At 40.8% G+C, this 15,751-nt stretch overlaps 1 protein-coding gene across 1 annotated transcript in view; it reads right to left on the reverse strand.

The window, feature by feature from the left end:
- LOC104124822 (plasminogen) overlaps positions 1 to 15,751 on the reverse strand; it is a 26,683-nt gene that overhangs the window by 8,183 nt on the left and 2,749 nt on the right. The window contains exons 3-14 of the mRNA XM_009637197.1: positions 15,340 to 15,446; positions 11,608 to 11,722; positions 10,365 to 10,528; positions 9,707 to 9,836; positions 9,466 to 9,584; positions 7,840 to 8,002; positions 6,819 to 6,949; positions 6,182 to 6,341; positions 4,656 to 4,828; positions 3,170 to 3,318; positions 2,351 to 2,444; positions 305 to 422 (exon numbers count right to left, since the gene is read on the reverse strand). Of these exons, the coding sequence (XP_009635492.1) occupies positions 305 to 422; positions 2,351 to 2,444; positions 3,170 to 3,318; positions 4,656 to 4,828; positions 6,182 to 6,341; positions 6,819 to 6,949; positions 7,840 to 8,002; positions 9,466 to 9,584; positions 9,707 to 9,836; positions 10,365 to 10,528; positions 11,608 to 11,722; positions 15,340 to 15,446 (1,623 nt within the window). The remainder of the gene's footprint in view (positions 1 to 304; positions 423 to 2,350; positions 2,445 to 3,169; positions 3,319 to 4,655; positions 4,829 to 6,181; positions 6,342 to 6,818; positions 6,950 to 7,839; positions 8,003 to 9,465; positions 9,585 to 9,706; positions 9,837 to 10,364; positions 10,529 to 11,607; positions 11,723 to 15,339; positions 15,447 to 15,751) is intronic.

Consider the following 15,751-nt stretch of genomic DNA (forward strand, 5'->3'; position numbering starts at 1 on the left):
CAGGAATTATTTCTTCCCCATTTCAGTAAATAAAGGTGTACTTAATGTTTGCAGTTCAAGTTTGCCCTCTAGAGATTCAGGGGAGAGTGGGGAGTTGGGGATTAACAACCCAATAAGTAGTTATCTGTGGACAGTATGATTTAAAAAAAAAAAAAGTTTGTTTTACAAGCTAAGGCATTTTATATAGAAACCAAGGCCAGTCTCCAGAAGCATATGAATTGTTTCCTGTCAGTCTCTTTCTAACACCTGTTGCCTGTGAAACCCTGATGCTCACGGATGGTGGTAGAGTCTGGGATGCTAGTACCTCATCCTGAGACTGACGTGCCAAGGCCAAGACCCTGGAGATGCGTCACACATGCTATAGTGCTCACAGGCTCTCTCACGCCTCATGGGGGCTTTTCCACAGTCATGCTCAGAAGAAGCTACGGAATAAAAAAAGCCACAGTGGAGAATTTTAAAGTAGTTCTGTAATGCCATCCACAGTGCAATCAGATGAGAAGAGAAATCTTGATGTTGGTTAATAGAAACTAAGGGTAAACAGAACCTTTAGACTCCATTATATTACCATTACCTCGAGCATTTAAACCTGGGGCTAATGTATCACATTTGAGATGACAAAATATTAATTTACCTGGAAAAAAATTGTTAACTATGTCAACTAGTTGGTTGTAGTCAGATAATGTAAGTAAAACTCAACGATCCCCACCCCCAAAAGAAAATCTGTAGGGAATTTGAAAGGAAAAGAGAGCTAAAGAAAGTAGAAGAAGCTGAAGGGAAAAGAGAGCTAAAGAAAGTGGAAGAGTTTATTGCCAATACAATAATAAAAATTTCCAAATTCTTTAAAACATTACAGTGTACACCTTGGTTGAGTTCAAATATATCCCTAGATTATAAATAAAATTGAGTCACTGTCCCCTTGTCATAAAACATTCCAATTTTGCCCTCACACTGCTCACTCTACTTTCTTGTTAACCCGTATCTCTCTGAACTTTTTAAAACAGATTGGTCTTAGGTGCTTGGTAAGGACCCAAGTAACTCTTTTCAGACCTGCACATGGTGCTATGGATGTTAAGTTTGTTGGTTCCGGTATGAGAAAATTAATAAAGTAATCAAAGGCAAGAGACCTTGGTAGGTTCCCCTACACCTTAATTTTAAAATCTAGCATTCAAGGGCTGTTTTGAAAAGAGATCAGATCTCAAAGTGAAGCTCCACCACAGCAGTTTCAGGGAGCAGGTTTTTACAGCTGTGGTACGTGTTGATTGTATACCATTCCTTATTCTTTTTACCTGCACAGCTCTTAGGTTTGGTTGACAAAATTAATGTGCACAGTCATAACGCATTGCTGCTTAGAGGTACACATACAATTCTATGATTCTATGATTAGGTGGCCAGCATGAAGAATATCACATACTCCTGCTGGAGAGACCACTCTTCACTATTTTGTATTGCTACATTGACCAACAGAGCAGGGACCTGGCCTCTAGATGTTACTGTAGTAAAAATAATGCATGAGATGAAGAAGAAATAGAATTTCCACATCTCTGCCAGATATATTAAAAAAAAAAAAATTCTGTCAAAATGCAGGCAAGGAAGGGAAGAGCAAAGCGAACGAGATGACTGTCAGCTGTGCCAAGCAACATTCCCAGTACCTTATAGCTGTTATTGATGCCCACTTCCAGGGCACCACAGAAGGTAAAATCTCTTTCACTGCTGAATTTTTCAGCAAACGCTACATCTGCTCACTGTACTGATTACTATCCCAAAATAGAAATCTGCATAAAATATCCAGGACCAAATTCACTCCCTACACCAAAAGAAAGGCAAAATATCTAGGGACAGACTATTTTAACATCCAGATCATAATAAAAATTAAGTCAGCAGAGGGTGAAAAGGGTTTCAAGGGATGTCATTTCTGGTGCTCCCAACTAACAGGAAAAGTGCATGAGCAGGTTCTCAAGGCATTAGTCCTGCCACAAAGAGCATGGAAAGCCTAGCATGAACATCAAGGAAATCCTCTCCTGTGCTTGAGGAGCCCAGGGAAGGAATACCTCTCTTTACTGCTTCACTGGGTCTTTCAAGTTCAGCTAGCAACTCTGAGTGCTTAGCTTCACTGATGATAAAGAGCACACAGGTTATCTATGACATCTCACTGATGATTCTTGGCACCGGGTTATCTAAACTTTGGCTGACTGTTACAGGCGCCTGGTTGTGCCAAACTTCCATACAAACCTAAATTCAAATCTAAAGCTGCTGCCTACTGCAGTTTTTTAATGGCTGGATTGAAAACATTTTGTAACTACCATAACGAGTTGTAGAAAGGGAGGACAGAAAAGTCTTTAAGGATAATTACAGCAGCGTGGGATTTCACAGTGCTCCCATTTTTTTTCTGGGTCTGTTGTGAAGCACCAAACACCATTTACATCTCCATCAGGATTCCTGCAATACTGTAATAATTATAAAAACAGAGAAAGAAGACTCCAAATGTTAGCCACAGAATGAAGAAGTGCATGTTTTTAAAAAAAGTGTTAAACTAATACTTTGAATTATTTCCCTGAACTACTTTCCCACTGGATGTTAAATGCTTTCTATTTCCACTGATCACAGAATTCTTTCTTTCCTGTATCTCAAAACCATTAGGTGAAATTAGAAAAATGTGACAAAATTGCTATAATTTTCTTCATCCACCGAGAGTGACCCTAGTTCTAATTCTTTTTATGGCCTTGTGAGAAGTAAAGTTTGACATAGGATGACTAAGTGCTTTGCACTAAAACATTTACCATTGGCCTAATCCTTCTTCCCCTAAAGTCAGTGAGAGCAAGTTAGGGCAGCTCCGAGAATTTGCTAGAAGCTGGCTTAGTTTGTGACAAACAGCAAAAGGCATCACTGTGAGGTTTGCAGAAATCAGGGAAGCGCTGTATGATTTCTTCTGCACTGCTTGCCTGTCAGCATCAACCCTATGGTGTATCTCTGTGCTTGAAGTACCAACATCCTAGGTAATACAAAATGCATCCTTGCCTCTTCAACACTATTCTAGGTCAGGGCTATCAACGTGATAACTTCCAGATATGCTTAACCTGGTTTATAAAGACTGAACATGAAGTGTTTACGGAGGGGTCATGGAGAAGGAAGGCAATGTTCAATGACACCAATGGCATTAGCGGCTGTTTACATTTTTATCCAGCCCTGCTCTTGGATGAGTCACAGGAGTGAAATATTTGTGGCTATGAGGTTTCTGAGAACTCCACTCTTGACAAGTCCTGCCCCTTCCAGTTTTTGCTACTGTGCCGCGATAGTCTTTACCATTACCATTAATGCAGTCTGTGAAAAAAAGAGAAAAAGGAAATTATTGTTAGCTGTTGAAGCTGTATGTGGTGATGGTAAGCAGAAACGAGGCAGATTAAGTACCTTTAGGACTTGCACACTCTCTAGTGCCTATAGCAGAAAGAAAGACAAAAATGTACCCTGTGATGTGATGTCTTGGTTTGTTAAGACAGATGTCTTTCTGGATGTACAGAGTGATAGAATTGCAAAAAATCTCAAGGAATTTCAGGTCAAACATTTTCTGTAACATATTGCAAATACTGGAAAAGGTTTCAAGATTTTTGCTAAGTTGCTATCAGTAAGCACCTTCCATGAGAGAAGCACATTTCAGAGTTAGCAGCCCATTACACTGAGAGAGTAGTTGTTGCTTCCAAGGCCATTGCTTCAGGTAGTTTCTCCTGCTGCCTGACAGTACAAGTACACAGCTCCATTTTGGAACGTGTCTTTTATCCAACCCTGCCACCTTCCTTTGCAAAGTCAGTAATCCCTGGAAAGCTCTACTATACATTCAGAAAAGTCACACCAATTTGACCAACATGGACTATTAATTAAGGAAGAAATGAAGCAGGACAGAGCAAAAACCTGTTTCTCTTGGTGCCTACATTTTGCAAAACTTGTTTGCCTACGGACAATACAACAAGCTAAGGTCAACCTCCTGAAAGCGTAAAGAATGGCACCAGCAAAAACATTCACTGTGATCGTATTTCAAGAGCACACAGCTACAGAAGCACTGAAAATTTTGTCTGTTTTCCTCTTGTTCCCCTAAATGAAAAAGATATACTACAGAATGCACTGAAAAATTATACAGGCTACAGGATATGAACTGACTAAAGAGTACTCGCTGCAAAATTCAACAGCACAGGGGGGATCTCATCAACACGTACAAATATCTTAAGGGTGGACATCATGAGGACGGAGCCAGACTCTTCTCAGAGGTGTTCAGCGACAGGACAAGGGGCAATGGGCACAAACTGAAACATAGGAGGTTTCAGCTGAACATGAGGAAGAACTTCTTTACTTTGAGGGTGACAGACTTTGTTTGACTGGAACAGGCTGCCCAGGGGAGTGGAGTCTCCCTCTCCGGAGATATTCAAAGCCCGCCTGGACGATGTCCTGTGCAGCCTGCTCTAGGTGAACCTGCTTGAGCAGGAGGGTTGGACTAGATGATCTCCCAAAGTCCCTTCCAACCCTTGCCATTCTGTGATTCTGTGATCTGAAAGCTGGAGGAGGGATGTGACTTAATATTGTAGCACTGCTCAACAATAATTTTGATAGATTACTGTTTTCTTTACCCACAGATGCTACAGGAAGTGACACTTATAGCCGGCTGTTACCAGATGTGGTGGGTGCAGTTGGGCCAACATTTGGTGCCATCTTTGCAGGCTCTGGTGTGTGATCGTCACACTTCTTGAGATTGCAGTACTCCCATATCACGCTGGGGTCAGTGGTGAAACACCATGGGCTGTTGTCACCATCTGGGTTTCTACAATAGTTGTCCCTCAGATCCCTGCAAAAATAAGTACAATAGTCATGCTGTATTAGTCTGAAAGTATTCATAGGAATATCTTGCTAAAAAGATGTGGATCTGTACTATGCAGAGATAAACACATTTATTAATTTTTTTACTTCTTGCCAGATATCCTATTACCAACAAACACATTTATGGCTGTGATACAAGTGGAGAGTTATATTTCACATATACATCAGAGTCATGAATACATTTATGCAGAAGGAAACATAATACAACTACTGGCTTAATTTCTGGCTGTAATATGTCGATGTGCTGAGTAGCTAAATAAATGTCTGATATACCAATAATTTAATTTCTAAGTACATATGTATAAGCATACACAATTGTGTGAATTAGTAATAAATATGCAGGAAGATCCATACTGTTGGTAGGCAATTATGCTTTAACAAATTTTTTATTGTTAAGTGTCAAAGGGTTCTTTCTCATATTCAGAAAAATGACAAATACTTATTGAAATGATGCCCTCCATCCCCCAAAAACCTACTTCTACTGAATTCAGTGTGAGCACTCCCATGCCTGTGCTTGCTGGGGCAGGGGGAAATAGAATTCCTCTCTTCAATAATTTGCAGAGTTGCAGTATTTCCCCATCCTGAATCACAGCACAGTCATGGAATATAAAATCTGAAATGCTTTTTTTTCAACTATGCCAGAACACATTAACTCTACATTTTCACAGCTTGATTTCAATTTTTTTTTAAATGTGACATCATAAAAAAGGCAAAACCATAGAAAAGTATCAACCTTCTTTCTTATACTTGTAAACCACCAAGCAATGATGGATTTCCTAGCAGTTGTCATCTTGTTGCTTTCCTATCCTTATAAACAACTGGCACATTAGCAATTAGCTCTAAATCATCACTGGTCTAGTTTTGTTAGCCTGAAGAAGACAAATGAAGGGGGAAAATTCATTGTTTGCAATTCTGGGTGCTCAATTCCAACTACAAAGAACATTTAAATTGTAGTTCAAATCATAATATATCTGACTGTGTGTTTTGCAGACGAAATAAGTAGAAAGACCACAACAAAGGTCTCAAATTCATAAACAGATGCATATTTCAGCAGATGCCCATACTCTGGATACAAGTCTTTTGGTGCTGGTTACAGAAGCTCAGATTTAAGAGTAAAGGGACACAGCTGTATTCTATTCAGAATTTAAATAACAAGTAAACACAGTTTTTAAAAATGAGACTAACAGAAAATGTTTATGTGTCTTGGAAAAATTCTCTTTTATAGATCGGTTCCCTGGGCAGTGTTTTAAAGCACAGTTGTGCAAATACAATCACCAATGGTTATTGTCAGATAAAGCAAGAGAAGTTGAGATAAACTTACGCGTTTGGGAACCTGTCTGGGGTTTTTTCATGACTGTGTGGGAACATGGAGTTCCAGGCCTGGCATTTCTTTCCTGACACAGTGATGGAGGTTGTGCCACGATAACTCTGGCCTTTGCCTCGGTAGCACTCCTCTGACGGGGGAACCTGCACAAGCACATCTGCAGCAAACAACAGAGACTGGTCTTTTGTATCATAATTTTGTGTTCTTACTGAGTAGGCACAAGAAAGCATCAAACACACAGGATGATAAAAAGAAGTGACTCATTTATACAGACAGCAGCCGGTGAGAGCTTCCTTTTAAGCACTTTTTTATCCCTTTAAAATTATTTTTCATTTTTCAGTTAGCTTGCTTTTTAGTGCCCTACCTTTGGTGAAAAAAAGGGAATATAAAAAAATAAACATCTTTCATCCTGCATTTCTTCTCTTGGGTCAGCTGGTGATTTAAATCCGTCACTGCGTTTCCTTAACCATTGAAAGCCCAATATTTGGCAGGTTTTATAACATGCCAAGCAGAAAAAACACATTATCAACAATGACAAAGTGACTGAAAAAAGATTTTACACATTTACAATGAGAAACAATAAGTCATTCACTGCTTTAAAGTCCTTCTCTTAAGTACACTTCACTAGTCATACCAGCAAACCCTTGTTCCGTCCCATCACAGCGGGGAATTGCACAATATTCCCACCGAACGCTGCTGTTGATGGTATAGCACCACGGCCTCTTCTCTCCATCTGGGTTTCTACAGTAGTTTTCCTCTAAGCCCCTGAAACAGAAACCGTGGCTTTAAACTACTCATAGGAATCAAGAAGAGTTGTGTGCAAGACTATTAACAACTACTGCATGCAGAACACAACTAGGTGGTTACATTTATTCTTTTTGGAGATTACCTCATGCACCACTATTTTGGGACTAATCAACAGCCTTCGAATTTACAGTCTAAATGCTGATGATATGTGAAGAACTTTTCCAATTCTTACACTTTCTGCTTTTGTTATTTGAGGCCAAGATACAGTAGTAAAAGCTGACTTTAAGACACAAGCCAGTTACAGTAAGAACCAGGCAAGGCTGGATGGCACAGACTCATCCTGGGAGCATGGGCATATGACCATTGGTGCACACTGCTCTCTGCCCTGTCATAATGGACAGGGTTTCACATGCCCAGGAAAACTTGCAGGATCCATTTCACAACCTACAGAACCAAAGTACCAAGTTAAAAGCCCGGTCAGCCCCAGCTACCTTTGCCCATTGATAATGCTCTGCAAACCCAGCTCCTCTGACCTTGGGGCACAAGGATGTATTGGAGCATCTTGGACCTTGGAGCATTGCTCTTCAGAAGAGTAATGCATTGAAAGTGTGCCAAAACACAGCCAGGGGATTTTTAACTTAAAAGTAGTAAATAGTTATAGCTCTGCAGTGGAATGTGGAGGAGACGGATGAGACAAGTACATGAGAATAAAGTAGCTGGTAAAAAAAGGAATGCTGAAAAAAATTAAGAGCAAGACCTGAACAGAACTAATGAGAGCTGACAAAAGGCAAGAAAACAACCTATCAGCATAGCTGCAGAAAACCTGTGCTACTCTTGCCTCTGCATCTTGATCTATAAGGAGTAATTATGTTCTTTCGTATTTGTTAAAATGACAAGGCACAGCATACTTGCAGGGATATCTGTCAGGAATCCAGCCATGTTTGTGAGGAAACTGTATGTTCCAGTGTTGGCAGGCATTCCCCGATTCGGTGATGGCTATCCTGCCTCGATAGTCTTCTCCTTTCCCCGAAAGACACTGGGAGCCCAGGCCAGAGACTGGTGGGTGTGTAGCTGTAACAGGATTTAAAAAAAAAACAAACAAAAAAGGGAAATAAAAGAAAAAACACAGCTAGATAGTGCTTTCAAATATACTAAACCCCCCTCTGTTTTCTGTAGTGTGGAACATGCATTTTTTTTCTTTCAGCAGAGGTGACATTGGTTGAAAACCATGGCAAAACCAAAGTGTGCATTTTCACAAGCAGTCGGGCTGCCAGACAGATGCCCTGTGTCTACCCCTTTACAGCAGTCAGTAAATAACTTTGCTGGGTTGAGCCAGACTTTGTGCCTGCAGTCCCCTACAAGCAGGGCTGGAAAAGCTATAAGTAGTCTAGTAAAAACAAGTGGGATGAAGGGAGCACATTAATTTAATACACACAGGTAGGGTGGAAGGGCAGAAAGGATAAGGGCCAAGAAGAAATTGTAAGAGAAAGCAAAATAGCCTTCAGAGCTGAGTCTATGGAGTCAGTGAATTGGGAAAGTCGGGCAGGAGGAGGAGTGAAAGAAAGTGAGTTGGTTTGGCATGTGGGGAACAGCAAAGAAAATAAGAGTAACGATCAGAGGCACAGAACCTGAAGAGGGCAGAGAGAAAATGAATCTACAGTGCATACCTATTAAATATACTTTGTATATGGAATTTCCTGAGGAGACAAGTATGGGTCTAAAAGGTTGGTCTGTTCCATAAACTTTCTTTAAGTTTTAAGCACAAAGTGGAGATTCTATGGTAACTTTCACCATTTACTTTACCATTCAGAAGTCTATAAATAGCCATTCTTCCTGCAACTGAGCATGCAGAGGTGAACTGCATCTAGCAAACACGTGCTGCTGCTTAGAACACTGGCAAGTACAGATGCACGAGAAAGCAAGTTCTAGAGATAAAACCACAAATTTTTTTCTCAAAGTGCGGTTCAGTTCTACAAACGGCAATGCTAACCTCATTATTCAGTGCTTTGGAAATGTCCAGATTTAAGTGTGCTCAACTTAATGAATTAAGCTAGCTCACTGATAAGGCAAGTTTTTCTCCTGGGGCCTGAACTTGTTTCTCAGCATTCATCCCTTGCTAAGAAAAAGGCAGTGGGGTCTGTGCTGGCCAGACCCCGGTAAGATATCACAGTATGGCCACATGGTGGTTTAGGTGTTTTCCATGAGATAGCAGGTCAGTTGAAAACCACCACCTGATTTAACCTGAATTCCCTGCCTCTCAGGTAAATTGAAAAGTAAGGTGGTTGAAGACAAATTAGGGTTTCTATAACATCTCTGGCATTACTGCACTTTGTGACACCTGCACCCTCACTGACCTTACATGATTTTATGTAACAGAAATTTAGTGAGTGATTCTGCTTATCAATGTGCACTTTCCCTGGTTCACAAGGATTTCTTCACATTACTCAGAGCTGTGATTTCTTGTCTTTCCCCCTCCTGCATCATTTTAATGAGAAGAGCTACCCTATGGAGTGCTCTCAGGAAATTAGACTCACTGCAGCGAGGAATGTTGCAATATTCCCAGCGTTTAGTTGGGCTGGTAGTGAAACACCAGGGCCAAGGTTCACCATCAGGATTACGGCAATAATTCATCTTCAGATCCTTCTCTGGAAAGCTGCACATTGAAAATGAAAGAGAAGCTTGTGAGTCAGCTACGGCCAGCTGTAGCATGTAGGGTGTCTGCAGGTAGGGTCTCCCAGGCACTGGGGGATGAATTCAGCGCTGAGCCTGACTCACTGTTTCAGGATAAATGCATGCATATGAGGCTTTTGGGCATCCCAGCGCTGGCACTCAAGCCCAGACTCTGTTCTGGAAACTTCTCCATGGTAGTCTTCACCATTACACTGCATGCACTCTGCTGTAGGGCCTAGGCAGAATGGAAAACATAGCAAGGTTCGCACCAGCCCGTGAATTCTGATCCTGATCTATTCATGGAACACTACACTGAAAAGAAAAGAGGGTTTTGTTCCATCTAATGATGAAAGGAATCCAGAACACCATGCATGACAGCCTAGCCAGTTGAATAAAACTTTAGGGGTACGTGCCATTTGGAGGGAGGACATTGTCACACATCTGTATGTACTGATAGCAATGGGAGTTCTGTATGTAACACAGCACTTGGGTCAATCTTTACTCTTGTTACGATTAAACAAATTGCTAGCGGTAAGAGCAGGACAATATCAACAAATTATTAAAAAATTTCAGTTCCTATATATTTACAAAATTACTTTGATAACTGGAGCCAATTAGGAAAACAACCTTTGTGTTGGGAACTTCTTAAGTTCCAGCTTTATCTAAATTCACAGTTGAAACCAATTTGCAATAATAAAACAAGAACAAATAGCAGGAATAATATTACCTACTCAAGCACTCCTTCTCTGAAAAATAAATATACCTTCTCCAGTGTACAGGACCTGGCCCTCACACTCTGGGATGTTACAGTAATCAAATCTGGTAGCAGGATCCATTGTGTAACACCAGGGTCCACTTTCATCCCCATCAGGATTTCTGCAGTAGTTTTCATCCAACCCTGCATTGGGGTATTTTTCAGGTGTATACCTGTAATAGTATCAAAATTACATTTTAATTCCAGTAATTTAGTGGAGCAGAAGGGAAATGTCCAACTTGCTCAGGCAGCTGTGGACTCTATTCATTCACAGTAAAAATGAGACAAACAGGTTTCCCATTGTAACGCATAACTGAAATCTGAAAAACATCCTGTAACTACCATTATTAGTAGCTTCTCCCTATGTCCCAGTTGCCAGTGATGAGTGAGCTTACAGCCTGTAAGGACTATGACAGTCTCAAAGGACAATTATTTTCTTTAATACTTGCATCTGGCTGATTCAGTCAGCTCACTATGGCCTGTAGCTCTGTCATGTATTTTTCTTGATGCAGCTACTTTAAAAGTGGAGTATTTCTAGAGACTATTCACCAAACACAACTGGATCCTAATTTGAAGAGATTTTGAAGCAAGTGACCCTAGGTTTCTTCCTATAGCAATCCTCCCAGAGAAGACTAAATGGCTTTTAAGCAAAAAATTGAAACAAGCACATCCATGTTTCATCAGAATAACAACAAAAAAACCCTTTTTAAACAGATAAAACTCCAACATAGATCAGAGAAAATAAAAAAAACCCCTCTGCTTCCACACTTGCTTCAGTGAGGCCAGTGGAAGCCAGACCTGGGAAAACTGTCTCGGCAGGTCCCTTAGGCACTAAGATACTTTGCTAGATGTTTCTTCTTGACTGTCTCTGGATGGCAGGCAGGAGGTCATAGAGCTGGACAGATACTACTTATTTTTTTTCCTCATACAGAAGAGAGAAATCATGGCCTCACTGTCACCAATAGCAAAATTTTCATCATGCATTGATAGAGGGAGTATTTCAACTTCTTAAGAGGCCCAGCATTTCGACAAAACTTCTCTAGCTGACAATGTACCCTTCCCTTACCCAGATCACTGCAGTTCTCTGCCAGTAGAGTCAAAAGTAACAGGACAGATGAAGCTCAGATTGTTTTTAAGTCATCTGATAACTGGCTTTGATAACATGCACTATAAATCTGTCTACACACATGAAGTCTGGGAAGCTTGGAAAAGGTTCAAAACAACATGAAGACAAATATAAATAAGGCCATACTTTGGGTTGTGAGGTGTTTTTCCTGCCCACTTCTGGCACGGAATACCCCTTCGAGTTTTGGCTTCCATTCCTCTGTAGTCCATCCCAATCCCTTTTTTACACTGTAGAAGGTAAACTGAAATGGAATTGGTTTTGTTAATTCAATGGCATTACAACACTGCATCTCTTGAAATTGAGAATCTGCAGACATAAGGTGATGAACCATGCTTTACTCATGTTTTGAACCTGTTGTGCATGCAAAGAGAGAGGTATTTTAAAACAAATTAGTTAGCAACTGCTAGGCAACTACAGAGGAAAATTCCTGAAGCATTTTTATAAAGCTAATAAAATCAAGTTAAGAAAACAGATATAGCAAGTTGCAATTGGTTTTGACATGTATAAAATGCATGTTTATATTGCTATACTACTGGCATAAAAAGGAAGGCCTTTCACCAACAGCTGGAGATTCTTTGAAATTTATTGTTCATAAGCACACTCACAGTATGGATATTATGCAACTATTCCTTCAAACCAGAGAATTTTTATTTATCAGAATATGCTTGTCACATAAGCGCCCCACACACCTTTGATTCCTCTTATCTTCAGACTCCCAGGTACTTTCTAGTGGGATCTGGATGAGGGTATTGAGTGCACCCTCAGTAAGTTTGCAGATGACACTAAGCTGGATGGGAGTGTTGATCTGCTTGAGGGTAGGAAGGCTCTGCAGAGGGATCTGGGCAGGCTGGATCAATGGGCTACGGCCAGTTATATGAGGTTCAACAAGGCCAAGTGCTAGGTCCTGCACTTGGGTCACAACAACCCCATGCAACGCTACAGGCTTGGGGAAGAGTGGCTGGAAAACTCCCAGTGGAAAAAGACCTGGGGGTACTGGCTGACAGATGGCTGAATATGAGCCGGCAGTGTTAATTCAAAAAGGCCAACAGCATCCTGGCTTCTGTCAGGAATAGTGTGACCAGCAGGAGTAGGGAAGTGATTGTTCCCCTGTACTTGGCCCTGGCGAAGCTGCACCTCAAATACTGTGTTTGGTTTTGGGCCCCTCACTACAAGAAAGACATGGAGTTGCTGGAGCGTGTCCAGAGAAGGGCAATGAAGCTGGTGAAGGGTCTGGAACACAAGTTTTATGAGGAGACACTGAGGGAACTCCATTAGTCTGGAGAAGAGGAGTCTTGCCACTCTCTACAACTGCCTTAAAAGAGGCTGTAGCAAGGAGGGTGTTGGTCTCTACTCCCAAGTAACAAGCGATAGGACAAGAGGAAATGGCCTCCAGTTGTGTCAGGGGGGTCTTAATTGGATATTAGGAAAAATTTCTTTACTGAAAGGATGGCCAAGCATTGGAACAGGCTGCCCAGAACGGTGATGGAGTCACCATCTCTGGGGGTGTAGATGTGTAGATGCAGAACATGTAGATGTGGCACTTCAGGAAATGGTTTAGTGGGCACGGTGGTGTTGGGTTGATGGTTGGACTTGATGATCTTGGAAGTCTTTTCCAACCTTAATGATTCTATGATTCTATGAGAATGCAAAGCATGTTGATGATGCTTTTATTGCATCTGACACTGAAAAATCTCCAGTTATTGGGGAGAGTGATCCTCATTTCCCCTTCCAGCAGTTTCTTTGCACAATAAGAATCCCCCTGAGCCCTCAGATACAAAATGGAGATGTTAGAGCAAGAACAGGAGACCAATCTGATAGGAAAAGTGGAGCCTTGTTTGGACACCTTGCAATAGTTACTGTCATCACAGTGTGTGAGTTTCAGAAGGAACAAGATTGTCTTGTATCCCTGCTAGTGAAAAATAGAAGGAAGATGACTCTGCATCCTCTGATAAAACGGGCACAGTAAAACTGTCCCCTGAAAAAAAAAAAAAAAAGGAACCAGTTTCCTGGCCTGAAATGTAACCAAGCTGCCATTTACACAGTTTACCTACTAAAACTCCCAGAGTTAGTGTGTTCCATTGCGGCAGCACAGGAGTTGAATGGCATAGCCAAGGGAGGCAGTGTGTGTCCCAGGTGTCAAAGGTGGGTCTCCTAGAGCGCAGAAGGTGATAGGACATGAGGATGAGATGGGCAGTCCCCAAATTGCTGTAGATCATAAGAATGATGGATGATGAACAAATGATGCCTGACAACTCATTAGATGAAAATGAAGAGTCTGTAAGGCAGATGCTTTTTTGTTCCTGCTCGTATCCAACTGCCTTAAGCTTGGGTATATGTGTTGGGTAGTTTCAAAGAACCACCACTGTTAGCACAAGGATAAAATAGAGAAAGAAGAAAAATATTCCACATGAAGGGATTTGGTATCGATGACCTACTGTCCAAGGTCAGTCACTGGGGCGGGGGAGGACATGACTGTAGAGCTAAAGCCTTTTGATCAAAACAACTGTAATGGTGGTTTTGCCTTTTAAAACAGGGAGGAATATGACCATAATAACACTCAAGAATCAAGCAGTATGCTTCAAATTCTAGCTTTTAAGGCTTTAGTAATCCATCTGAACTAAACATAAACTGCAAGTTTGGGAAAACTGGTGAGAAAATCCCCTTCCATTAGCATAGAAAGGAGGCATGAAGGAACATATATTGCACCATAAGAACAAAATATCACTGGCTGGTAATCAGCTGGAGGTTAAGATGGTACTTACTTAAGATAGCTGTTACAAACTGAGTTGCACCCGGTGCTGTGAACCTGGCAACACATTATCCAGTCTAGTAGCAGGAGAATTAGGATGTAGCTGTTGAAATGTTAACATTCTAGCTTTTCGTTATGTTTGGGACAGATATTCAGCAGAAGTTAATGAATGCAGCAGAACTGTATCCATTTATACTGCTGGGAATTCGGACATGAACTGCTTTCTCTTTAAAACTTTGACATGGCAAAGGGGACCTGCACCATGATTGTTCATGAGGTTTCAGTTCTCTGTGTATGTTTCAAATGCTTCAGAACTGTAAAGATACTGAAAATAACCGTCTTTTCAAACAAACTGAAATGTTCTTACAAGAAATGTCCAGTTAGTAATAGCAGCTTTCTTTTTCCCAGAAGACTCATTGAAGTTAGTGTTTGTGACTGCATTATCTATGTTCCCACAAAAATTAGGAAGATAGTCTAGTTAAAAAATACTTATTTTTCCAGCTGTGTAGCATCTATTCAAAACTTAGAAAAGCATAAATTCATTAAATAAAAAAAATAATCTTAAACCAAGCCACTTGTCTCAGCCTGGCATACCACAAGAATTAAACATAAACAAAACACCTTAAAAGACATGCATATTTGATTATAATTTAAAACCCCAACAATTATAAGTCAGTACAATACTTCAGTCACGTAATTATTGACTCAGTTATTACACAGAAAATTAGAGCAGTGGGTATGTTGAAGTAGCTAATCCTGTAGTCTTGAAAATTTGTATGAACAAGGACTCCACTAGCTCCATGAAGAAGAGGACTGCAAATACTGAAAGCGCAGAGAAATACATAATTTTTGCTTCGGAGTATGTTTATTCTGCCTGGTCCCAATAACACATGCGTAAAAGAATGAAATATAAGTTCAAACACAAGGACCCTTGATGCTACATGTGAAATTGTCTGGCAGGTTCAGCCCAGGTGTTAATGGGTGCAGGCCCACCTCACTGCAACTGCCACCACCTGCAGTGCTTTGCTCCAGCACTGCAGCAGAGAATGCAAGGATGCAGTTAAAATAGGCTTACCGTGAAAATGTGTACCACCTTACTAGATACATACTTTTCTTCTCATAAAGAACTGCCTCCGTGCTGTTGAACGTCACTGTCATCTTGCTATTTTCAGCCAGTGTTAAACACTGTAGCTTTTTCCTGGTGAATAGGAAGGCCCTGTTGAAATTGAGAAGGAAGCAATATTGACATAAGAAGCAATATTTTTAGTTCAATCCAAATTATTCAACTTGCAATTATTTTTCTATAAATTATTAATTTACTAGCGCTGTCTTCTATCCAGTTACATTTTTCAGATACTGCATTCAGTATTTGAGACACTGAGTAAGAGCCTGACGTTTTCTACTGCTCTGAGGTGACTGAATTTTCAGGATGTATGACTACGTGAATAAGTTACTGTGTGGGAAGCTAGTTACTGCATTGGCAAAACCATGTGAACTGCTCAGCTGCCTGGGTTAGAGCCT

The sequence above is a fragment of the Egretta garzetta genome, unplaced genomic scaffold, assembly GCF_000687185.1.
Source record: "Egretta garzetta isolate BGI_Z169 unplaced genomic scaffold, ASM68718v1 scaffold744, whole genome shotgun sequence".
In the NCBI taxonomy this organism is placed as follows: Eukaryota; Metazoa; Chordata; class Aves; order Pelecaniformes; family Ardeidae; genus Egretta; species Egretta garzetta.